Source organism: Aptenodytes patagonicus, chromosome 1 (assembly GCF_965638725.1).
Source record: "Aptenodytes patagonicus chromosome 1, bAptPat1.pri.cur, whole genome shotgun sequence".
NCBI lineage: Eukaryota > Metazoa > Chordata > Aves > Sphenisciformes > Spheniscidae > Aptenodytes > Aptenodytes patagonicus.
The window spans coordinates 169,062,155-169,088,521 of record NC_134949.1 but is presented as its reverse complement, the minus strand read 5'-3'; the positions used below and the strand labels follow the sequence as shown (position 1 = coordinate 169,088,521).

The 26,367-nt window shown below is 43.9% G+C and overlaps 1 protein-coding gene across 1 annotated transcript; it reads right to left on the bottom strand.

The window, feature by feature from the left end:
* Positions 1 to 7,636: 7,636 nt before the first annotated feature.
* Positions 7,637 to 24,772, bottom strand: DCT (dopachrome tautomerase). Its single transcript, XM_076330072.1, has 8 exons — positions 24,472 to 24,772; positions 16,637 to 16,936; positions 15,045 to 15,145; positions 13,822 to 13,988; positions 12,000 to 12,179; positions 11,759 to 11,894; positions 10,483 to 10,684; positions 7,637 to 8,249 (listed from the first exon to the last, which is right to left on the bottom strand). The coding sequence occupies exons 1-8, from the start codon at positions 24,770 to 24,772 to the stop codon at positions 8,068 to 8,070; spliced, it is 1,569 nt and encodes a 522-aa protein (XP_076186187.1). The 3' UTR covers positions 7,637 to 8,067.
* Positions 24,773 to 26,367: the final 1,595 nt, after the last annotated feature.

Sequence of the window (26,367 nt, the reverse complement as noted above, 5' to 3'; positions counted from 1 at the left end):
CAAACACCACTGAATCCCTTTAATCTAGAAATACTATGATGACAATTTTCTCTGCCAGATTTCTGGTATTTGTTTTGTGACTGGATGAAATATTGCAAGTCTACTATGATTTTTTGTCTCATCAGAATGCAAATAAAATTCAAGGAGAATGAAATGTGAGAAAGTATTAAAAAGGTGAAAATATAACTAGCTAACTGTTTGAAAACAACAAATGCTTTTATTTGAATGACAAGTCAAGGTTCTGGTCTGTTCTTTTACCTGTTAGAGATGATATTTGGAAACCAGCCTTAGCACTGAAATGATATTGGTATACTAAATTCTGGGGCTTTGCTGAATTTATTAACTCACTCTTGTTTTAATACACTATTGAACGTAATATTTGCATCTGTGAAATGCATATCCATTCACTTGAATGTTTGGGTAGTCTAGATGGCAAACATTAATAAATCAAACTGACTGTTGTCGCTAATCCAGGAAAAACTGTGGCCTAAGAAAATGTTTTCTGATGCATTGCTGAGCTCAGACATAGCAGAGAGCCATCAAATACAGATGCCAAGCTAATAAAAAAAATGTGCAGGTGTCAAGTATTTGCAATATGATGTAAATGCAAGAAAAAACTCCCCTGGAATTGGGATCTGCATGAGGAATGATATTATCTTACAAGCAGAGAGACGATAGCCTGTTTTTGTGCAGCTGCACATGATGGATGGTGCTCACTTCTGAGATCAGCTTCACCTGACCAAGCCCAACCCACGGGAGGGAGTGCAGGGCTAGGCAGCCCACACAGCCGGGGGCTCTGGGGACGGGGCAATGAGAGAGCATTAAACATATGAGGGGCTTGGAGAAGGGACTAGCCTACTGCAACAAGCCAGCTTTGATGCTTGTAATTACTGCAAGTAAGTTATTGGATGAGATGGTGAGTATGGGAGAGAGGGGAGAGGAAAACAGAAGTCCAGGAGCCACAGAATAATATTGAGGAAAATTTTGAGCTGAGTATCAGTAAAGACGTCCTTAAAGTGAAACAGATAAAGACGCCAAGTATGGCCTCTGATTTTGGTTTTGGGGATGAAGTTTCTCTTTCTTGCCTTTTTTTTTTCCTGGTTAATGGTTTTCTTCAGTTATGTATTTGTTCAATTTTGGTACAGACATTAATTAATACAAATCAATCAATAAAACTATGTAAATACAGAAAATCCTCACAAACTCTTCATTAAATGTTAAAAACTTCCATCTTTTAACTGTAACCCTGACCATACTTAACTGAGAGTACTTACGATACAAATGGTTAATACATGGGAGAACCATTTGTGCTACATACTTTATAATGCTTTTTAAAAATACAGCTAGGTTTAAGCCTCATTCTACCTTCTCCCACTGTTATGAATATTAATAGATAAGTTAGAGCAGGGTGAAATAGATATATTTGCAAAGCAAGGCAGAAAGAGCCAAAAGGACAAGACAAGCAATGTAGAAGAGAGGAGGGAGACTGGAGAAGTCTCCAGAAGAACCAGCAGAGGTGAAATCTCTGGGCACCTCCCAGCAGAAAAACATAGAGCTGGGAAAATCCTTCACTGCAGCGGAAACACATGAGAAATTTGGATAGGCTTTTTTTTCTTTTCCCAACTGTTGTGAAGCTTGGAAAACTTTGTTTCCCAATTCAGTAATTCTTGCCATATGTGCAGTTACAGTGCCCTGAAATGTTGAAATGTTTGGGGGACCCTTCCCTAAAACAATTTCGAAGTTCCTTAACCATGCCACAGCCACAACTGAAAACTAAGGGATTTCTATTCTAGAGAAAGCTGCTCCACTACACACTCCATGAAATGTGGAAGGAAAAAAGTCTGACATTCCCTGGCTGCAAAATGCATTTACTGGAACTTTTCAGGCAAAGGCAATATTCCAAGTAGTCATTTTATTGTTCCATAAATTTCCATTCCCATTCACCTTGCTCTGTAAAACCTGCCCTTACTTTGCTTCCAAATGAAATAAATCGTGGAATATTAGACAAAAGTAGAGGGAGCAATTTTGTACAGCGCTACTAGAGATGTGCTTTCCAGAGAGCAGCTATACTGATATTGAATGACTGACAGCAACTAAGGCAAAAATGAGCATGAGACAGGCTGTTGTGATGAGCTGACACAATTCATCTGTCTGAATAACACAATTAAGTATACATCTGAAAAACATGACTAGGCAATCCCCAGACCAAGCTAAAACATTTAGATAGAGGCAAGACTGAAATGAAAAGTACCACTTTTTTCCTCCCTTTTCAGTTTTAAGTAGAAATATACCTTTTATCTTTCTGTTCATCTGTCTTAGCACAGCCACCAGGGTATACTTTTTTCTTACCAGCAGATAGACATAGTGTAAATGAGCACTGAGCTCTGTCATCTCTCTCTCCATATGTCATGTCCCTGATCAGATTTTTTTAGCTGGGAGGCTGCATTTAAAAACAGCAAATTCTACATTAAAAACATGCCTTCATTGTTTTTGCAAAATCATAAGTCTTATCCTAAGATTACACATGGAAAGAGTTGGAGGGGAAAAAAAAGGAGGTAGGAAAGAGTGTACTTGGCCTAAATAAAAGGGTGATTTTTCCTTCTGTTAAAAATCCAGCTTTTTCTTTTCTCAGGAAGGATTGTGCTTTGCCTTCACAAGTGGTATTTTTCAAAGCTCCAAGCTGAATTCTAAATCCATAGGGTTTGGCACACCGAGTGGGTGTACACATCTGCAGGAGAAGCAGGCTTTCTACATCTCGTCGAAGCTCCCGTCTCCAGGCATGGGGAGGAGATGCAGCCGCCTTGGGATGTGACACAAATCTGAACAGTCTTAGAGCTGCTCTAAATGAAGCCATTTTTTCACATCTCTGCCGGACAGCTATGCCAAGGGGACCGGCAAGACCGTAGCATGCCAAGCAAGAGTGCACCTGCTAACCACGAAGCCAGTTGCTGACGTAGGTCCTAAGGACTGTAAGTAAATTTGATGTGCATCTGCAAGGGCTGAGCACACCGGCTCCCCTCACGATCCTCTCGCCGTGCACAGCCAACCGGAGCAACACAGAAAGAAGCAGCTCTTTGGCAAGGTCTCCCCACCCCGCGCAGCTGCTGACCATGGGATGGTAGGACACGGCAGCATGAAAGACAGTGGAAGAATTTGTTGATGAAAGCCAGGCTGGAGTTTGACAATCTCCAGTTAAAATGAAACAGAAATCCAATGAAGAAGGCTTAATAAGCCTTTCAGGCTCTATCTGAAATTGGTGGCAACCAGCCCAAAAGAAGCCAGTCATCAGCCTTATTCCCGACAATAACAGCTTCTGAGCATTTAACGTATTTAGTAGCTTTTCTGTTAACTCAAGCAGAGGAGGCAACTGTGAAACTGTTACAGATATTTGAGCAATAAAGCCTCCACATAAAAATGAAGCTGCTGAAAGATGTTTTCAAGCAAAAGGCACCAAAAAAAAAGCCAGTGAAACCTCAGGAGACCTTCTTCTAAGGCAGAAATCAAAAAATGTGCTAAGAGATGGGATGGACCAAACCCTCAGAGATGGATGGCAGGGAAACAGGCCTGGAAGCAGCCTGGGACGCAACAATGAAATCACCAAGTGAAGGAAGCTTCAATAGGGGACTTTGTGGCCACACCACTGAACGTTTAAGCACCTGTCTCCCAGGCATCAGTCCACCTAATGCAATTCACCATATCCAAAACACAGCTGAGCTCTCTGCTACATGACCGAACAAAATCAGGAACCACAAAAGGAGACCCACCACAGACAGAACTACAGTGCTGAAAAAGTAGCTTTGTAATCTAGTCTGTGAGAAAGCCTGAGGGCAGAGATGAGGGCTGAAAAGACTTCATCTGAGCTGGAGATCGAGTCACAGCCTCCTTTATTCAGGCACTTGGAAGTGGGCAATGCTTGGAGTCAGGCCATGCTTTCCTTCCATCCTGCCTGCTGAAGTTGCTCCAGGGTTCATGGGTTTGTCAACAGGAGAGACAACAAGGCAGTGAAGGGAGGCGAGACAAACAGGGAGGGATCATCTGCTGTGGAAGAGACCTGACCGCTTACTCCCTCTCTACTGAATAGCTTGGTATGTTCAGGTTTCTCACTTTCATTGTCACATTTACTAGCTTAGTTGCTCTCTGCAAATCCCATCTGTCCTGGCACAAAGGGTGGCCTCAGGACCCTTTGAAGGGGAAATACATGGAGATGGAAACCACCATGAGTGCAGACAGGATAGGTGAAGAAGATCAGGACAGGCAAAGTGAACCAGACCTGCGGACACTGCAGTTAGGTGCATACCTGGAGCCCTATTAAGTGATAGGTTGAGGGTCACATTTTCTTCTCGTGTTTCTTCCTTGGAGGACCCCCTGCTAGTATCGGAGCATGATTTTGGAGCTATACAATGCAATGGCTTGTACATTTGCTTAATCTGAAACCCAGTGCAGAGGTAACTTTTGATGTCCATGGTTCTTCAGCCTTTAGGAGAGGAGGTAGATGCCCCCTCACAAGAAGAGAGAGCTGGTACCATTTCTTCTGGCCATCCAGGTCTTGGAAAGCCTAGTTTTAACAAAGAGCTCTGGATAATGAGTATCTGCTGTGTCTCAGCTGCAGGAGCACTGAAGTAGAGCAGGATCATAGATGCAGCCTTGTTCGTAACCTGACTTTCTCCAGGCAGCTGTGTGCGGGGCACTTAACTGGCTGCATACACTGCATGAAGGGCCAAAGGGGGTACCTCAGGAAACTAAGTTTCCTTCCTGGTTGCCATCAGCCTACATGCCTGGTTCTGTAAATGTGCATCTTCACTACTAAATTTAGCTGATAGTCTTTGAATCTGCTTCTCTTCTTTCTCTTTTCTTCCCATCACAAGCACAGGCACACAACGTCTCTCCCAAAAGCAGTGTAAAGAAAGCAGTTAATAGAAGCAGGTCAGTAATGGCATTGCAATTTCCAATTTTACAATAACAGCCACGAGATGTGGTTGCTTTACGTTGCTTCTTTCCTAAATCAGGGGCAGAATCGGAACAGATTCCTTTTCAAGCATTCAGCTAAACAGCCAGCAATGAGATTTATTTTAATTCAGAAAATAGGTTCTCACTAATTCCTTCAGAGAATTTTCATGATAATCATTTGCAGAAAGGCACAGGCCATGACTGACAGAGATGATGTGGCTGCCACCAGCTTACTATAGAGTCAAAAAATTAGGCACCTTACCCACTGGATGACTCGGAAAGAGGCATTAGCTGCCCATGGATCCAGTACAGCCAATTGAGAGAGCAATTAACTAGTGACTAGAGAGAATTAAACTCCTCAGAAAGATAATCCACACAAAAGCCCTACACGCAGAGCTGGAAGCTGCATAGGTCTAGCTAATAAAAAGGTTGAGAAAGGGATGTTTTTGAGCACTTCTCCCTCTCCGGAGCTGAAACATCTCATTTGCAGCTGTGTGTTACATGCTCCTGTGTGATTCAGAACCTTTTGTCAGAAGAAAGCAACAATTCAGCAGGAATTATTTGGAGGGGGAGATGGACGGGGGGTGTGTGATGATTACACCTATCTCAGCTTGAAGTCATTCAGGAGTGCACCTCCCACCTGCCAGCAAAGTATCTTGAGTAAAAAGCAACCACAGAGATGGATGTGCTGGTCCCTCATCCTTCCTCCCTGGACTGGGCTGGGTGACTGCTCAGTTATGAATGTGAGAGGAAAAAGCGATGGACAGACGTGGTTCATGGGCACCAGTGACCCCTGTCCCGGGTGGGCACTGCCCTCCCTGTCCCCATTTCGGTGCCTGCCCTGAGCCCAGCACTGCCAGCAGTATGAAGGCAGGGCACCCCAGCGGGCGCCGCTCCATGCCCCCACCCCACACTGACTCCAGGAGCTGAGGTCACGCTTTGCACTGATTTGTAGGACCAGAATCCCAGGGTGTCCTGGGCTCTGTGGAGATTGGGGATGGTGTGTTTTCAGCACTGTTTCCCTCAGCTTAGGAGTCTGTGGGAGTCTTTGCCTCTGGTTATGGGACAGAAGAGTCCCTTTTCATCTCACCCTGGCAGTAATAGCTTCAGTACAATTTATGCAACAACAGATTGTAGGTATTTACTAACACCTGCATAAACCAGCAACAAAAAATGCCTTTTCTGTAGTTTGGGATGAGTGGAACATTAAAACATGTAAAACCAACCTTTACAATCAGACTTGCTACAGGATTTCCTCCCACCGTTTTGTAATGTGCCTATGCTCAACTTTCTTCCTTTTTAGGCATTTCACATAAAGTTTACCTGTGCTTCTTCCTTTCACCAAGGACACAACTTTCCTTGGTTGCAGACCAAGACTGTACTTTTTAAAAAGGGAGAAAAACAGCTTTCTGGTGTCACCAGGTAATTTTCCAGTAAGCCGCGAGAGGGCAGGTTGTGCTCTCTATACAGCTTGCTTCAGCCAGATTTTTACAAGCAGCTGTTAAGACCAGTCACAGTTTTAAAGCCCTAATTATTAAACTAAGGCCCAGCGAGTGGAAAGAATAACACACGGTTCTTTGACCCTGGCATTTTTTATGTGCATAGTATCAATCTAATGCCCTCATTGCTTTTCTTCTGGAAAGGAAAACAACTTTCTACTCAATTTACAAGTGAGAACTGAGCAACTCTCCCTTGTTTTACCCACCCGCCCTTAGGCAAAATCAGTTCTAACAAGTTAGCTGCTACGCTGCATTTTTTACATTTCTCCCCTGGCTCCTTCCTCCCTCTACCCCACTGCCACTGCCACTTGCCCATAACCAGGGCAGCATCAGGTGGGCAACGATCTGAGCATGTGGTGAGTAAATCATAACTTTGCCCCAAAAAGTCCACATTTTAGAGGTAATTTTTGTGAGTTACACATATTCAAAGCTAAGTATATGTGAAGACCTACTGAGATCTTCTTTCTAGTCCACATGGCTAGTATTGGGCAGGCCTAGAAGAAATACCAGAAATCGCTACTAACTGGAATTTTTTTTTCCAGGCTACAAAAGCAGAGTTTTTCTAAGACTCAGGACCTTAAAAAAGGCAAAATCTGAGCACTCCATTACTGTAATATATTAAGCACCAAAGCTGACACAATCTGATCAGGACTTCATTTGCTGTGTAAAAACCCTGTCTCAAGATAACATAGGAGAGCCACCCAAATGTGGTCCAAATCCATGTCTAAATAAAGAAATATATAAGGAAAGTATAAAGAAATGTTTAAGACAGGGTCTAGGGAGTGCCACATCCAAACCTGATCCCCCACCTGCAGACCTGGTTAATGCAAGCTATCTCAGTCTTGTTACCTTGAGTCCTGGGTCCCAGACTTTGGAAATTTAAGTCTAGATTCGTGAAACAGTGCAGCAGAGCCAAAATAGAGAAAGATGAGCACCATTTTCAACTTCTGTCACGGGTCCCTAACACAGAGGTAAAACACAGGTGTATACCTAGCTGTCAGGGAACTCCTGCTCTTAAATTTTAGGAGAATTTGAGTTTGGAGGTTTACCTACTGTTAACATCAGCTTTATTGGAAATAACACATGGAATTGATCATGCTTCTGAAATAAACTGTAACCAGGGGGTTCCTACACTATTTTGTTAAACAGCATGAAACATTTGGAACCTTAAAAGAGAACTATGTCATTCAGAATATTTATTGATAACTGTAAAATAATACGTTAGTCAAATATATATGTAGAGTTAATAACTTTCAGCACATCTCTGAGCTGCTAAATGAAATCCAAACCACACTGAGGTGAAAAATTATCTTGGTTATTCAAGTTGGTTTTCTTCTATTTGGATTCTCAGCTGTCTTGATCTAAACCTATAGAGGATGACTTACAAGTGTCACACACTCCAGATAACATTTGGTAATGAGAAAAGTCTAGCCTATCTTGGGCCTTGCACATATGTACCCAGAGACATCATATATTACAATTCACAAGATAACGGGAAAACCTGAATGAGAACAATGTAGTCAGCTGCCGAAGGAGCGTGTGATAAACTCTCAGCTAAGATCTCAGTAAGGCAATCAAGGTCACTTCCTACAAGAATAAACAAAGAAATAAAGCGAGGGCACTAGGCCTCTTCCATGTACTTTTTGGGGCTGAAGCTCACATTCATCAGTGGTTCAAAACCTCTTCTCTGCCTTCGGTGCTGGAAAAGTACAAGCAGCAGAACGAGCATGGCCAGAGCTATAAGTGCTCCTCCAATTGTGGATCCAACCATGACAGCCCACGCTTGGGTTTCTTCAAGTGAATCTGGAAATACGAAACGTCTGAAGTGAGGACAGCCCATAATTTCATTTCTCAAATCACAGGGAAGAAAGAAAATATCCCACAGCCTGCTATTTATGATTACTTGTGTGGCTTAGAGACGCGCTGGCCACAGGAGAAGCTGGTAATGCACCGTGTAAGCAACAGACATACCAGAGCCAGAGATGTTTCCTGCCAGAGAAGTCTACAGCTGAATTTAATCGTCAACCTTTCATACAAATTAAAGTGTTGAGAACGGGAAAGGTTAACAGTGACAAGACAAAAAGATCATTCTCTTACCTAATTTGGCCAAAATTATGAATTATTTAAACAATTCTTTCTATAATGACATGTCAGCATAGCTGTTTCCAAGCTATTTTTGTCAACACAAAACCCTCAAATTTTCCTATAGACCACAAAGCAGCCTATTGTCAAACTTTTAACTAAAAACACTACTTAGTGTGGTTCTGCCAACCAGCTCCAGATCACATCCTCTGATTTTGAACCACTTCTGGGGAAGCACTTGTGTCTTCTAAGATAACGTTGCCCATTCTTATAATAACCCTGCTCCACTTGGCTGAATAACTTTATTTTGTGTTTTCATTTATGCTTTCAGAAGCAAAAATTGCCTGCTGGCCTGTTCTGAAAAATGCTACATATACTAAGATGGCAATAACTACATTTGCCTCAATATTCAGTAAAAACTCTCAAAAGGGCTTAAGATATTTAGAAGGTACTTAGACTTATGGGCTTAAATCCAGATGGCTCAAGGAGATGTCACACTGACTATAAAAGTGACTAAAAGTTGTGTGCCCCAATCTGCAGTCTCTGTCAACAAAAGAGTTGAGGGCAATCATGCCCAAGTTCAGTAAGGTCCCAAAATGAATTGTTTAGCACTTCGCCATCTCTCCAGTAAGAGCCAGCAGTGTATTACATGTTGATTTCTAATGTGGTTACATGAAGGAGAATTAGCAAGTTACATATTTAGATAAAAGACAAGGGTTTGGATGTAAAAACTTTATTGTCTGAACACTGACCGTGCAGACAGGGATAGAAACACTGCTTCATAGTGAGCTAACAATTTATTTAGGTGGGAGTTGAGAAGCAGCAGAATCACAAGCTGCTTTTTTTCCTCTCTGGGTACCTCATGCCCAAGGGGCAGCAGCATTTCCAAAGCAGGAGGGAGTACAGTGGTCCAGAGGGAGGAAAACTTAAACTCCATAAAAGGGGAAGTTTAAATTTTCAGGGGAAATTATGGGGTCACCCCTGAGAAAAGCACTGCAGAAGCAGCTAGCATGCCTCCAGAAGTCAGGGCTCCGCTGTATGAATGCAGCCTGAGGACAAGGGTTTCAATCTTTTGCAGTCTAGAGACCTTTAAACAGTCTCCACAGATTAAAACCACAGATATGTGGTAAGCATTTAGAAAAAAATTCTGGCCACATAGGTTAGATAAGCACCTAGTGCTTCTCAAAGCAATTCCGAGGTGGAGAAAGAAACTGCACAGATTTAATCTTTGGTAAAGCATCTGAAGCATGGTTTTCATGCATTTCTTACTCTTGCGCCTTTTACAAATATTTGTAACTCCTGTTGCAAATTCTGGATTTTGTGCATAAATACTTTGCTTTCTTGTTTTTTGTCCTTATCTGATTTGTGTCAAAGGTAATTTCAAACGAATAGACAAACCCAAAGGCACATCACACCTGTCGACATGGAAAATCTTTAAAATTGGGGTTTTACAACACAAAACACCCAAGTACATCTCTCCAGGGTATCCAAAGACTAATGGAGTTCATCTCTAATGAGATTCATGGCGCAGGATTATTCAGGGCTCTGTGCAAAACAAGTATTTTCTAATGACCGGTGTTAGCCAGACGAGCTCCCTGGCAGAGTGCCTGACCTCTGGCAGATTAAAGGATCCTGTAACAGGCTTAAACAGTGCTGGGAGCAGGAGCCAAAATCAAAGATTCCTCAACCCCAAAGGAGCACCGTCATCAATGCCAGAGAAGTACAAGCTGATCCATTTTGCAGCAGAGCAAACTAAGTATGTGCACACTTGTAGTTACCACGGCTTACCTGGTGAGTTGTAACTACCGGTGCTACAGTATGTGATTGCTAATGAGCAGGTGAATAGACCTAAGTGTTTTGTGAAAGTGCCTTATTTTCCAAATGCCTGTGTCATTGAAAACATGAACTGTCTCATCTCTTGGCCTGGAACAGCCTCCACACCTCTGAGACGTACCTGGCAGGTCAATGGCGTAGGTGTAGCCGAGCTGCTCCACAGTTTGGAAGAGCTCGTCGTTGGTCACAGGAGGGAAAAAAGGCACCATGTTATACAGTCTGTTGTGACCGATGGGGGCCAGCTCCTCAGGCCAGGCACTGTCAGGGGGGCTAAACCGCTTCATCCACTCATCAAAGATGGCATCAGTAAAGGAGTGAAGAACCTGCAAATCCAGGCGCATATATAGGTATATATATGGTATATATAGCTAGGTAGATATGGTATATATAGCTAGGTAGATATAGGGCATATATAGCTAGGTATATAGGTATATGTATAGGTATATAAAGCACTAATACAGGAAAGTTGTTTCCAAGTTAAGTTCAAACAACTATTACAAATGTCTGGGGCAGTTCAAATTAATTTCTGATGTACTCATGGTTTTTAATTATCACCCTGGAAAAAAATTTAGAAAATATCTTACAGAAAATAATTTTGCATATAGAATTACAGCATAATGAAATGAAGATTCCATTGTGTAAGAAAGGAATTAATGTAGGAATTCAAGAATTATTAAGGAAATAAGCTGGAGAACCACTACATAAGTATTTGGGCTGATTTCTCCAACAACAGATTGCAATCTTAAAATAAAGGTAAGAAAGAAATTAATTGTATTAGAATTTCTCTATATAATCCCTGTGGTTTAATCTAAAAAAGAGGAAAAGAAATTGGCATGAATTTATTAGGAGAGAAAGATGTGTAAGCAAAGTCAACTGTTTCATTTGCACATTGCTGTTTGTGCTGCTCATTGCAGTGCAGCACTGCACCAACACACCAGGGAAATCACATTATTTCTATTCCCCAAGAGATCCTAAAATTAGATGTGATTCCTTTTAGCCTCTGAAGTTTTAAACAAAGAAACAAACTACTCAGTCTACTGCTCTAAAATAACTAACCCCACTTTCAGTTTTTCTCATTGCTGTAAAAGTGTCTGGTATAAGCCATTAAATTTAGATACCATCTAATCAGAGGATTCAGGGCAACATGACTTGGAATAGCAGGTCTTCTCCCTAAAAACTTATTTTATATTTCACAAATCACCCTGAGATTTCTTCCCTCTTTATTTGACCATTATGCAGGTGTGGCAGCGTTCAAGAAAAGAGAAAAGATTTCTCCTTTTCTATTTAAAGGACTTATTTTTAGGGAGTTCACTTTACTTCTGTTCTGCAAACCTCTGGTGAGACAGCTGCCTTTGAGCCACAGCCACCGCCACTCAGGCTGGGGGAAAAAGACATACCACAAAGATGGGATCGTTGGCGGCTGCATGAGGGAGAATGCTGGTCCCATTCAGGAAAGAGTGAGCCAAATTATGAAGGCTCAGCATCGGCGAGTTAAGGACTCCACCTGGTTTATCGAAGCCCTCCAGCGCGTTCCTGTGGGTGGGTAAAAGCAGCATCAAGTAACCGTATTTTGCTCACAAACGCGCACGTAAAGAAAGCCCGTGACCCAGCCGGCTCCGGAGGAGCTGAAGGACAAACCTGAAACTGAAACTGGAATTGCGGAAAAAGGGGGGGCTGTCGAACTCCTGCAGGGAAAGGCACCTCCTGACATCCTCCACGGTGGGCAGCTGCTCGCTGGAGACCCCGGGCGGCCTCCGCCGCAGCGGTCCTTCATCACTCCCGTTGCACAGCGTGACCAGGCGGTTGTAGTCATCCAAGCTGAGTGAGAAACAGAAAGAGGCACAAGTTAGAAGGTGATGATGCCTGGCTTGTTGGCGTTTTCTCCTGTGATATAAAAGACACCTCAGTGGTACGTGTGAGAGAGCAGGGGTTAGGGACTGACACCCCCTGGGGCATCTCAGTTCACCTCCCATGGCCTGGGAGCTGAATTTATTGCAGGACTGCCACCACGCCATGACATTCTGCAGCTCTGCGGCCTCTGTGGACCATCAGTTATTTGGGCCAAGACTCGGCAGGCTCATCCTCCACAGAGAGAGGATGCTTTAGAAAAGGCAAGCACAACTCCCTTCACACCTACTCCTCTCCTGAGGTCTTTGGAAGAACAGTTTTTGCCAGACAATCTAAAAGAGTCTTTTGAATTTTGAATTGAAAAGCTTTCAGTCCTGAGTAAGGAATATTTTTTTAACTCTTAACAAAGAGGAAAAAAAAACAGGAAAGTCCCACTGCAGGGTGGGCTAAGAAAATGCAAGGAATGGCAGTAAACAGGATTTCACTTTCCATCCCTCATTCCCTTTAGAAGAAAAGCAACTGCAATGCGTTGCATCTTCTTTTTCAGGGCCTGGAGGACATCCTGCTGTTGCAGGCGTTGCCCACTAGCTAATGGGGAGCAAGTCCTTTATATATAGTCTCCCTGATATACAAGGAGAGAAAGAGGGAAGGAGGAGGAGAAAAACAGTGTAACACTTGTGAAAAAATTCTGTGAATGTGTAAAATGAAACAGCATTTTCAGAAACTCCTGAAATAAATGAAAGCCCTTCTCTGTTTGACCTTGGCAAGGCAAAAGTTTAGCCATTTCAGTTTTCAAGAAAAAACAAAACCCTATTTATCTTAGAGAAAAAGTAGGGGCAAGACTTAAAGCCAACTGGCGCCTAAAGCTAGAAGTTCAAGTAGTTCTTTAGGTACCCAGAGAAAGAGACTCTTCTGAAAAGCCCTGAGCTCTCGGTACCTCTGTCTGACTGACTGCACGCTGCCCTGGAGCCGACAGAAGAAGGTTTTATGAGTATTGTATCCAGCAGCATCTTATGTCGTAGCACCCCAATCCTGTACGTCAAAGCCCTGCCCTCACCCAGATCAGCATACGCCCACAGACAGGGGGCAGCAAGCATGGGGCTGTCTCTGTGTTGTTTTCCATGTGAAATCTCAGCCGTTTTGAAGTCAATCCCCAAACTGCACTAAATATATCAGGGTTAAGATCTCACCCAATACAAGGGAACAGATTTTTCAGCCTGTCTCTAGCTTCCTATATGCCAAAACAGTTTTCTGTTTCTGCAGCCAAAATCAGTTGGGTGTTTGTTACAGAGAACCAACACGCAGGCGTTCCTTCTTTAAAAAGTACTTGCCAATGTGCAAACTCTTCAGACTTCTGGCAGCCTCAAATTGGCTGAATCGACTAAAATCCTGTACCAAAAGAATCATCTTTAAAAAATATACTTCCATAATACCAGGGGGGAAAGTTTACGTAGCACCATCTACACACAAACCGACCGTGATTCCCAGTTTTAAAAGACGTCTTGGCTCTTTTCCTGCCGCTCACTCACACTGAGAGAGCAGCCCGTGCTGTCAATACTGAATGAAAGCAAGGTTTGGTTGGTATGCAAGCTTGCCCTAGATATTCTCATACCTGTTACAAACTATTTGCCACCGGGAGAACCTGGAGCTCAGGCTGATCAGCCCCGGGTCATCCGGCCGCGATGCTCCGAAGAGCTGGTCCGTGCAGACGTCGCACTCGTTTCTACCAGTGGCGAAGTTCCAGTAGGGCAGCGCGAAAGAGTCATTGCCCATCAGTCGCTGCAATGGACAGAAACGCATTAGCAGGGAATCACCTTCGAAGGAAGGAGAAAGAAAGGGACTCCTGCAAGTTGTTTCACTGGGTATTCACTGGACATTCTGCTTTTCATTCCACATTTCAACTATACGCACTTCACAGTGCTGCTCCAACTCGTTTCAAAAGATTGGGGCATTAAGTCCGCCCTAGCAAAGACATTGTCACTAGTTATTCTACCGTTGGCCTGCACTTCTTTTGGCCTTGTTAGGCTTTCTACCAACTCAGAGACCAGGCAGGAGTGCAGGAGCAGAGATGAACTGAGCCTTAAGGAATAAGAGGCATTCTGAGTGGGTAATGGGTAAAATTGTGCATGTGGTTTGCTTTTGCTCCAGAAAGGCTAGCCCTGGGGAAGAATCTGAATTTGTATTAATAGAGGAATACAGTGCATTTACTTGTGCTTGCTTGTTAGATACGATTTCACACAAGCAAGATCCTGCAGCTATTTTGATACCAACCATTTTCATTAGAGATCTGCAAGGCTGAAATACAGTAACATTGCCAATGTAGAAGTAATGCAAATGGAAATGAGTCAATGCTTCGGCAACTGACTGTCGGGCACGTTAACATATATTTCTTTAAAAGATGTATTGCTAAATATATGCATGTATTAAATGTATAGCATGGCACTTTTAAAGGGGGTAATATTTAGAGTTGCTTTTGTTAGGAGGGTATCTTCAACATCAGCAGACAGTATCTGTTACCAAGTTTTACGTGTAGGTGTTGCTTTGATTTTATTAATAAATACTGTTAATTCACATCTTCTGTCCTCTGTTGTGGAGATGAAGAAAAAAATCTCCATGATAACCTTCACATCATTGTTCACAGTGAGAAACTGTTCAGTCCTCAGTATCTTGAAAGCACTAATTTCGCTTTAAACAAAAAAGGATCAATGAGCAAACACTCCTGGGAGTTTGGGTAAGAATCTACCCTAGGAAATAGCTTACCCTTGTCTGGCTCAACAAAGTCACATAGCAAAAGAGAGAAGCTGCATGAGGAAAGGGAAAGGCTGTTCAGCTAACCTGCAGGTCTCTCTCCAGCAACAGCAAATGGTACCTATGCCAAGTAACAAAGGCAGGTCCTTGATGGGAGAAATCGATACCTGTGAAGGGGCGGCCAGGTCCTACAAAGGAAAGATAAAATAAGCACTTAGGCAACAAATGAGGCTCGAGAGAAAGAGAGCAGCTTCTTCTATTGCCTGGAGTGGAGTTAAACAAAAACCTGCAGCTCTGCACCTTTGGAAAGAGCGCACGCATCAGAAGCTACAACACTTACATGGGACAAGTGAAACCAGCTCCTCTGTGGACGTTGGCTTCGCTGCTTCTCAAAACTTCACTTTCCCCCAAAAGTTGGATATTGTGAAGATTTCTTATGACTTTAGTGGATTTTGGTTTTAAGAAGCAGTCTTATTGTCTAAAATCTTAGCTCCTTGTTTATATGTACCATATTATCTCATTCTCTTGCTCAGTGGCAGGACTTACACCGTGTATCGTGTATCTATCAAAAGAACCTCAGCATTTTCCATAACCTGCCAACAGTAATTCAACATGTCCTTTGCCAATTTTCTTCAAATTGTGCTTGTTATTTCTTGTATTGTGCTCTTGTTATTACACATGAGAACTAAGACACTCAAAGGCTAGGAGCTTCAAACCACATGTGGATTTGTTTATCACTGCAGCAAGCTTCAACCCACATACGGATTTATTTATCACTGCAGCAGCGCTGGAAGTTGCCTCTTTCCCTTTCCACATGACTGTCCTGTACCCGATGGACCTTTACTCTTGCTAGGCCAGAGACTGCTTCCTTCAGCCCTGCAAAACGGAATCGTGTCAGAAGGGGAGACTGAAGAAAACCCCACTGCAGTGTAGCAGATACACTCTAGCAAGGAGGTAGATATGGGCTGTTCAGCTTGCACGTAGGACTGGCAGGTAGAAAAGCCACACTGCTGCCTCCTCTTGTGAGAGCTGGGCTTTGTGAAGCGGGCCCGGCATAGGTACTTCTGTCTAGAAGAGCAATGAGGACTAGGAATCCTGATTTGGGAGAAAGCATGGGGTTAGATACCCAAACCTCTAACCTGGTTTTGTTTTAAAAGCTGGCTGTGGTTAGTCAGGCAAATCCTGTCCTTAGTGTCTTGCTGAAGGCCACAGAAAGCAGCAGCACTTCAGTCCCCAACGTCTCTGCATGGTCTCTGCCTTCACAACTGCAGAGCCCCTTTCCCACTGCTGCTGCATCTACCTTGTCTTGTGGACTAGGAACATCTTTTTGAAGTGAATCACTGCCTGACCACGCTTTGGTTCACCCAACAGTGGAGCCTGTGAATTGCCTCCCTGTCAGATGGAAGATGCACCAGGAGTGCGGCTGGTGTGCTCCAGCTGCCACGGGGCATTCGGTCGCAGGGACCAGACTGCAGCAGGTCTGAAGCAGACCTCCCTCAACCACGGGTGGCCACCACCTCCTCAGCACCAAATGTTTCACTCCACAGATCTGCTCCTACTGGGACTCACTGCTCGCTAAAGTAATGCAGCTGTGTTAAGCACACTTACCTTTGTTCAGTAATTATACTTTTCACCCTTTCCTTTACCTGCAGAGCCCCTTGGATAAGAAAAGCACTAACCTAAGAGCGTGTCTCTGACTGAGTAGTAATGAAGCCAAACAAAGTAGTTATAAATACTACAGTTGGCAATCTGCGGTTCCTCTCCGGTGGGGCCAAGCAGACTCATCCAGTGCTGAGTTGCAATTACATAGTCTGGGTGAATGGTTGTCTTTGCACGGTCTAGAGCATCGAAGAACTGCTCTCTCTCCTCTGCTGTCAGGGAGTGGACATCCTTCCTGACAACTGGTGGCTTCCTCACGTTGCAGTTGGGGCCGGTCCAGCCAAATTTGCAGTCACCACAGTTATAGCCGGCAAAGTTTCCTGAATCAAGAGGGAAAGAACAGTCATGACATTATGAATCAGAGAAAACTAACAGTGACATGCAGAAGAATTAAGAATTATCACTCTTTTTCCCCAGATGCAAGTTCCTGGAAGGGACGGCAGCTGAGCAGACTGGCAGCTTTGCCAGTTGCCTAGCCAGAAGGACGGCTCGCTTCCCAGAGCCACGGCAGGGCCAAGAATCACAGTCAGCTGGCTGGGGAGGTGAAGCGCTGGGTGAGGGGCTTGAAGCCTCAAGGTGCTCAGAACTCTGCGAAGCCCTCAGGCACGTAAGGAGTCTCACCAAACAAAGGGCTGAGCACTTCAGGTTAAGCATGTGATAAAGTGCTTTGCTCGATTAGGTCTCAAGAACTCCCAGACTTCCAGGATCAAACCCAAAAAAGGGTCGGCTCACGTGGATCCTTAAGCACAGAAAAAAATCCCCAAACAAAACAGTCCTCTTAAGGACAAAACTTAGGAAAAAATAATGTCTATTAACAGTGTATCTGGGACCCTACACAATCCAGGACAGCACCAGGGGTGCTGCAGGTCACACTTTAAGTATTATTAAATGGTGCTGCAAAAAGAGCCTGAGAAACACTGCAGTACCATCGTTCCCCGCTGGCATCGTTCCTAAGACAATTAATAGCTCTAGGCTATTACCTCAGACCCTCTAATGTGGTGGAAGAGCCCAGGAAAGCAGAGCTCGCTTTAAGCACGGCCTCTCGCCCACCACGGCAGACTGCCAGTAGCAGCAGAAAGGCCCCACTGCAGCTTGCTTTGCCTTTGCCAGGAGAGACGGGGAAGGACCGTTCCTGCAGTGAACATCTGCCTCCTGCCCGCACGCAGGCAGGCTGCTGGGGTAGCAGCGGTGTAGGACAGTGGGCATTGCTGCCAGGGGAAGTAGGGAGCGGAGGGGCAACCAGGGCTCCTCTGGGATCTCCCCTCAGTTCTCCAGAATCTGCACTGAGACTCCCTAACCCCACCCTCCCTCCAACCCCACGTACACGCTCACTCCACAACAACCATGCCAATCATCTTCCAAAATGCCACAAAATCTCACTGCTTCCCACACGTATAGGCGCTGCTAGACCCAGGACAGGCTTTGGGCTAACATGGAGATAGGGAAGTGGCTTATGAAGTGATCCTGGATGGGGAGACGTCCCTAGGCTGTAGGGTTGAGTCTACGAGCAGACCAACAGTTAACACTAAAGTAAGATTTCAGATTGTCAGGGGCTACAGGGCTTATTACCAATTTCAAACACCCCCAAGGTTATAAGGGCTGTTACCAAGAAGGTTGCGTAGCTTATGGCTAGCTCTAGGATAAGGGCTGCTGAGCTCTAAACATTTGTGACAGACTCCTGTGAGACCTACCAAGAGGACATGAGGACTCCTAACTGTAGATTTGGAGAGCTTATGGTTACTTTGGAGGCTCTGAGATCTATAGGTTTACATGCTAGCATGAAGCTTAGGACCAGTGCTAAGGTTAGGGGCCACAAGGGTGAAGACTTCAGCTAGGTTTTGGATCGTGCACAGCCTGATGGCATACCCGTGAGGACAGTTTCCAGGTGTATGGCTTACATTTCATCCCTATACAGGTAGGAGCAGCTGGGCTCAGCTGCCATGTTCCAGCTAGGACAGAAGGCACCCAAAGCCAAGGGTCTGCATTGGTTTAGGGGGATGAAGACTTTGCCAGAAAAAGCAAGTAGTTTATAGTTTTATGAAAGAAAAAAGATTGCATGGGTATGTTATTATGATGAGGGCAGAGATTAAGATGGGGGGAAGCAACATGGAAGGTTGATTTTATCATGATATCCTCAGAGTCCCATCAGAAGAGCACGATTGCTGTTGCAAATTTGGTGTACTCCACTATCTGTACACTTGCTCATTCTTGACAACTCAGCCTAGCTATTAGGGCCCGTCACATACTCCAGCCTGTACTGACCAGATGACAAATATCAGGAATATCTTGCAACATTGCATAATTAGGCCATGTATATTGCACAAATTTCAGTACATAGACCATGAACTTCTGGAAAGCAGCTGTTGTCCCCTCGCACCCAAAGGTACAGTTCAATCCTTTTTAAGAGAAGGGGGGCAAAGCAGGAATTAACCATGAAAAGATCCATCAACAGCCTTGTTTGAAATTGGCTGTCATGCTTCCAGTAATTCAAATGACCCATCTACTCACAGCGTTGGATAAGCATCACATTGAAATATAGCACTAACAGAACCAGTTAGTGCAGGACCAGGTTTGTCCTGTCTGGTCTTGGTACCAAAACAAGACTCCACCAGTCACTTGAGGCTCTGATGGTGCCTATTCCTCTCTCAGTGAGGGCCCTTTGAATCTACACAGCTCTTGATGCCCGAGATCATTTTATCGGACAATATCCATATTTTACATATACACTATGCACCTCCTCAGGCTACGAAAAGATATTTGCAAAAGCCTGAAATGAGGAGTCATCTTCATGGGAAAAAAGCTTTTCTCCACCTGTATGGCATCTGGAGCCAGGTGGACCAATGACTCCTCACCTGTTTCCCTTGGGCAGGTGCTAATTATATCCAACTGATGCTCTGCAGGATTTTCTCCCTTAATTGCCTAATCTGTGAAGTAATCCAAGGGGTCCATTCTTTCCACCACTTCACCAGACACTTTTCAATGGGACAGGAGCTTTTACTGAGTAAGAAGGAGGACTGCAGTGAAGAAGAGACTGGCAAACAGGAGGAGCCGATTTCCAGGCAAAGTGGTATTTCACCCTGAAGTATTTCTGCTGATTGTGTTGAACATTTTTGTAACATCCTCAGGTCTATTTGGCAATGTTCTCTTGTCAGAAATGCACACGACGACAACACCACTTCATGAAATCGAAAGTTGCTTTTTGTAATTTTCTTTCAATAGACTCAATGCATCACAGGACTGTCATTATGCAGTAGCTGAAAGGGTGAGAAGTTGATGGAGGTCTGTGGGATTTCCCACATTGCGAACAGGAAGGACTGCAGCAGACAGACCCAGGTTTTTTATGTCCCACCCAAATCACTTTTTCAGCATTTGTTTCTAAAGCACTCTACAAGGCCACTGTTCTGGAAATGATGCATTGCTGTTTTCAGAAAGTTCATTTACTGCCTTGTGGACTTCCCACGTGATAGCACTGTGAAATGTATGTCCCAGCCTCTTACAACTTAACTTCAATGTCTGCTGCGCTGGTGATGGTGGACTTCAATGGTACAGCTCTAGGAGAGCAGGAAAAGTAATCTCATATTATTAGAATATAGCACACAGTAGACATTTTCAGTAAGACAGTGAGGCCCTTTCAAGATCCTTTTGAACACAGGGACCAGAGGAACATACAAGGATTCATGCCTTAGCATTTTTTTGCCTTCAGTGACTGACACGTAGCAACTCAGTGTACTACTCCCAGGCTATGCCAGGGACAACTGAGGTTATTCTCGCCTCTTGTGGTTCCTAGAGAATATAGTGGGGGAGGTCATTCTGGCACACAAACAGGAGACCATGTCACAGATGGGGTCCAGATGCTCTCTGCTTGTTCCACTGCTTTGAGGAATGACCATTGTACTGCCGCTGGGCAAAAAAAAAAACATCTGGGGTGTCTTCCCCACTAACCCTTTTGTCTGGAAATGGGATCACATGCCTCAGGAGCTGTCTTCTTCCATCCCTAATCTCACCATCATTAATGGTGCTCTTTCCCAGTTAAGTTGGGTGAATCTGGCTGTTTCTGTAGGCACTATGGCCATGCAACTTCTCCCAGTGGGTCAATCCATAGGCATGACACTGAGAAAAAGACGCATCTTATGACACAACACTTGGTATGTGTTAATACACATCACTGGTGTGTGCTAGCACCAGTTATCACATACCACTGTAGTTGCTTCTCAACCCCAGGGATTGCCTGAGCTCACAGACACAGATTTTTCTACCTCTGAGCAGTCATAGCATGCAGTTGGCCTGCAGACACTGAGCATAACACAAATTAATAACTCCGTCCACTCAGTGAGTTTTCTTCAGTAAAAAGGAACCCATCCAACACTCACCATCTTCTGCCTTGTTTTATTGTACCAAGATGAAAGCTGAGCAGCTGTCATGCCTCTTCCTTCCACAGAGAACAGCTTAGTACACATCATTTATCGGATGGGGAGAAAGGACTCCTTTTCAGACTTCTTTAGCCATTGCATTAAAACAGGAGTTACGTTAGATTTGAAACACCAACATATTGCAGTATCCCGAGGGTAGGATCAGGATTGCTACCGTGTGAGACAAATGGTTAGCTCTTCTGTCTCTTCTAGCTCTTCATTTGGACATACTGTTAGGCAGCAGGGTGTGGAAGATCTGTACCTAGCGCAGACTCTAACAGGGTCATCAAGGTATGGGTATAATTTAGTATTATCCTACAGCCACATTGCCCTACAATAAGTAAATGAAGTGTAATTTATAACTACTTCAAAAGCTCATTTTTACCTAATGGGAGGGCCATCACAGCAGCTACATGGCTTAATTGGCAATTTGCTTACAGCTAAACAACAGAATTTAAACCTTCTGTCCCCAGCATGATTATATATTGCACAGGAATGTGAAAAGATTTAAATACTTTATTTCTCAAAAAACTTCTATGGAAAAAAAAAATAATGTTGAGCACATGTCCACATGTCAGCCTTAGAAAGTGGCAGGAAAAAAAAATGAATTATAATTACGTTTAACTCCTCAGTGAATACAAACTACGTCATTGTTTAATCACTGTCACGATCCGTACTAGCAACCACATGACTGACTACAGTGGTTTTTTCACAATAACTGTACTGTATTTTAAAATGCTATACCAGACCTGTATCCCATTTACAATCCATCCCATCCCCAAGTACAATTTTATCCTTTAGAACTCAAAATAGCATTTAGTTCATAAGTCTTCTAAAACAGGATTCTTCTAAACTAAGTTTAACTATCCCACTGAAATACCGCTTTGTTGTGTAATTAGCTACAAGTGTCAATTTTCAGGGTTAGACTAGTGCATCCAGCATTTTGTCTAATTCAACACATACACCTTATTGAAAAAACAAATTACCATATGCCCCTTCACATAGTACTTCACGCTGTCAGGAACTGTCATCAGGTCATTTCAGTTTAAGAATTTATATAAATTGAATTCATATTAGGTGCACCCAAACCAACTGTAGAACATATACAATGAATTCAAAACTGAAATTAGACAGGAACTAAAAACTCTTTGCTACTTCCCAGCTACATTCATGCCATAACCACATCTTTTTTCTAGAGATTCTATTTTTGCTGCCACCGACACATCAAGTGAAATGTGCAGCAAGCAGCATCCTGACAACAGACTTACAATTGTCTTTTTGACCATGGTTCTTTGTACAAAAAGTGGGAAGTAAAGCTGGATCTTTCTGTTGTACTAATCTTATTCTGTTATATTTGTCCCCAGTTAAAGAAAGACTAATGTATATTATCTGCTAAAGGCTAGACATGGAAAAGAAATGTGGGGTTCTTTTAATTTTCCTTAGAAAATTTACATTAATTTCAGAAAAAATATGAAAATAATCTGACCCCACAATAACCACTCATCAATATTTGTTTGTGTTTGGGATTTTCTTCTTCTTTTTTTTTTTTCCCCAGAAATATTCAGCACCCAGACCTGGATGGATATGATTTTAAGACATTTTTCCTCAGTGAACAGCTACAACAAATGGCCAAATTTTCAGAGTTCCTTTTATCCTTAGCTATTAAGTTTTTAGCAGAAAGCTTAAATGGATTGATTTATTGCGAGAACTCCAGAATCCCCTCTTTGGAAAATCCTGGCCCCTGTTCCTCACAGCTCCTTCAGATCTCCTACCGTACAGCCATCAGCTATGTGACACGTTTAAATGGCACTGTCTAACCAAATATAATCAGTTACATGGCAGTTGGAGTTCCCATAGCTTATCGTTTACACCACGTCTAAACTATAAATCAAACAGTGCCAAGATGGCACTGGAACACGACCATTTATATTGCTAAAACACTAGAAAAAGCCTTGGCATTGGCTGGAGTTTGCACAGGCCAGGAGCCATTTCAAATAGCCAGTTTGCACATAACATTCATTTGGAAAATAAGATACCGTAATAGTAGAGATGTGCACTGTTCCTTGTCCCTTTGAATGGGCATATTTAATTTATGTTACCTACCATAGGTGCCATAGCCCTAGATGCCTAATAAAGACCTTTAAAATGAAAAAACCCTACATCCATTTTTTTTTTTTTAAGTGTCTGGAAAAGTACTTCCACACAAGCATTTGAAATCTAGTCAAAGGAAGAGATAAAAAAACGATTTATGCTCTAAAGTCTGTTGTTATTATTTTGAGGAGCTTCAGTAATGCCATGTATCCACTTAAGTCATCTGCCACTACCTCTCTGCTTTCAGTTGATAACAGCGTTGCAAAACTTAACCTCGTGGGCTGAAATTTTCTGCAGTGTTTCCTTCTCAGATTGATCTGGGCTTTTTTGATAGTGAGAGCCAAGGTATATTTTAGGCAAAACAGTTCAGCAAGTTCTAAGAATCAGGCTGAAGGAAAGCAGGCTATTCTTCCCACGTTCGAAAATTCCAACAACTTTCTGTTTCCAACAAGAAATCCCAGGCTGCATCTGAAACCTGCCTAGCAGGTGTCTTCAGTGCTTGAGATGTGCCTTTTGCCTGACTCCCGGTAGCATCTCCTGCCAGCCCTGCAAAGCAGCCTGGGCTGAGGCCGCGGTTCCTGCTCATTTTAACCCTCCTTTAACCAGGGCTGCTGCTGAAAAAGGGTCTGTTGCCTTATCCTGCCCTGACCTCACCTTCCTATTCCCTCCCTCCTGCTGGTACTAGTGAACTGGTCTTATTAAAACCTGATCCCTTGGGCCAGGTTAGCCTTCAAGCACATCTCCTCCCTGATCTCTTTCGCCTCCAGCATGTGAACGCAGAGGCCCGTATAAAGTCACGGTGGGAAGGAGTGGCTGGAGATGGGGAGGAAAAGGACAGGATGGCCTCTTTGGTGGAGGATGGCCTCTTTGGTGGAGGATGGACCCATTTTGGATCAAAGCCAGCTGTAGACTTAGTTAACGACCCTGGAAACATCCTGGCCAGACACCCACACGTTTTCGGTGCACAGGGGTATACCGTGCTGCAAAGTACTACTCCAAGAGGAATAAATCTCTGATCAATGCACACTGACCCAGGTTCACTGCACCATGATTATCAGTGACAGAGGTTTGAACACGGCACTGAAATGTCCAAAACCCTGCAGATAAAGGTGATGGGTGGCTACAGGGACAACTCTAGGGGCAAAGAGGAAAACCCAAAAGTCTGCATGAGACAAAACGCTTTTTCAACTCCATTGCTCTGAAAAAGTGCTGATGGTATCATGAACATGATAGTATTTTTAGTAAACTGATAATATTTGATGCCTTCTTGATGCCTTATGCCATCAGGGATGTTTCTGGCCTTCAGAGCAAGGTTAGCAGACCCACCCATCCCCTCACCCCAGCACCCCTCTCACCTGCGCACCGACAGCTCTGGTTGAAGAACTTGAGGGGCCACCGTTCCCGGTCGTCCACATTTCGAAGGGTGTAGGGGCCACTCCAGGGCTGAGTGTCTGCCTGCACCCCCTGACACCGTCCCCTGCCCTGCAGGGACCCGCAGACATTGCCTGGCTCCATCCCCAAGGCCGGGCAGCAGCGCTTCAAGCGAAGGGCATCCACTGTCATGCAGGCACGGGGGAACTGTGCCTGCACCCGGGGGGGACAGCAGCAGCTCAGGTAGCCCAGCCCAGCCCAGAAGAGCCACCTCAGGGCGCCCATTACGGCTGGGTACAGGCTCTGCCTCTCCACTGGACCCGAGTGAGCAGAGCGGGGAGATCTCCGTTGTGGGACAACCTGGCCTCACTGTGGCTCCATGCCCCAGCCGACCGGGATAATCCCTCTCGCTGCTGAGGATGCTGGTGTCGGGTGTTTGTTTAATCCTGGCCTCTAATTGCCTTGAATGCGATTCAAAAGAAGGGCACTTTGGCTCTGCGGTGCCTGCCCAGCAGCCACGGCTTTGAGTGGGGTTTATATAGAGGTTGGGAGAAACCCTCATTAGAGGGATTAGCACAGCGCAAATCCTCGTGTTTTGCACATGACATCAAGGGCAGAAAAGACACCAGCGTGAGAGCAAGTTCTGCAGGCTCTGGCAGCTTGTCAGGAGAGTGAATGCCTCAGATTTATTTCTGCAGGCCTTTCATGAGCTTTTAGAAATTGATGGTCTCGTTTTAGCTGAGGTGGCTGGAGAAACAGGTTTATTCTTTTAATCAAAACCCTGTAAACAGATGAAAAATGGAAGAGGAAACCCCTTCTCTTTTCAGTTCATTCACTGCAAGATAATACTTTCCACTAAAGCAGTAGCAGTAGAAAATGAACTGGAAGAGCAGAGGATATAGGTGCATCATTAACGAAAATTAATAAACCTCATGGTAACAGCTTGTGATGGAGACTCCACCTGCTGACTGCAGAGCTCCAGTGCTTGTACTCTAAATACCTGAGTGGCAAGTGAAGAAGGGTTCCCTTCTTAATAGCCTTTTTGCATGCAAAATAAATCACTTGTTTTTAAAGGGTGAGTGGTCCTTCTTTGTTCTCTTATCCTTTTCCCATCATGACACCAGAGGGTGTTTTGGGGCTGGTCTGGCTGCTAGACTTTCAGAACTGCCACAGCTGAGCATTTATTGCCCACGTGGCAGGAGACAGTCTTGTAAGATCAATACACACACCAGACAGGCAGACAAGTGGTTTTGTTCAGAACATTGACAAAAATTACTTTAAAAAGCTGCTAGCATGCAACAGTTCTTGCCCACAATGCAACTCCTGTGTGCTAGAGGAATAAAACTAATAAATCAAAATAAAGCAGTGATAAGTCATGAGACGAGTCTGAAGCAATAGCTATTAGTTCACCTCCTCCACACTGAATAAAAACTGGCAACTCCCTCTACTTCACTGAAAGCTTTCTCTACCTCCCCCCTCCGCACCTCTACTGTTTAGCCATTTTTGTAAATATGTATAATGAAAACAGCTGTGGTTGTGTCTGTACTATTCAGTATTTCCATGGATGTTCAACCACACCATTCTGGCACAAGAAGTCTATTATCTATGCAGCAAACTTATTGCCATCATGCAGCTAAGGAGTTCATCCACACTAGAGACACTGTCATCAGCACTTTCAGGTTCTCCAATCTTTATATAAAAAATTTATTACTTGCCAGACAAATTAAAATATGATTCTACTTCATTTTTGGAAGTACAGAGCCAACTAGCAATACCACGTAGTCTGAAATGGGTTTCAACTCATCTCCCTTAGGATTCAATTTACCTGGAACTGGCTTTTGCCTGCTGCTCCCAACACAACATGCGAAAAAGACAGAAAG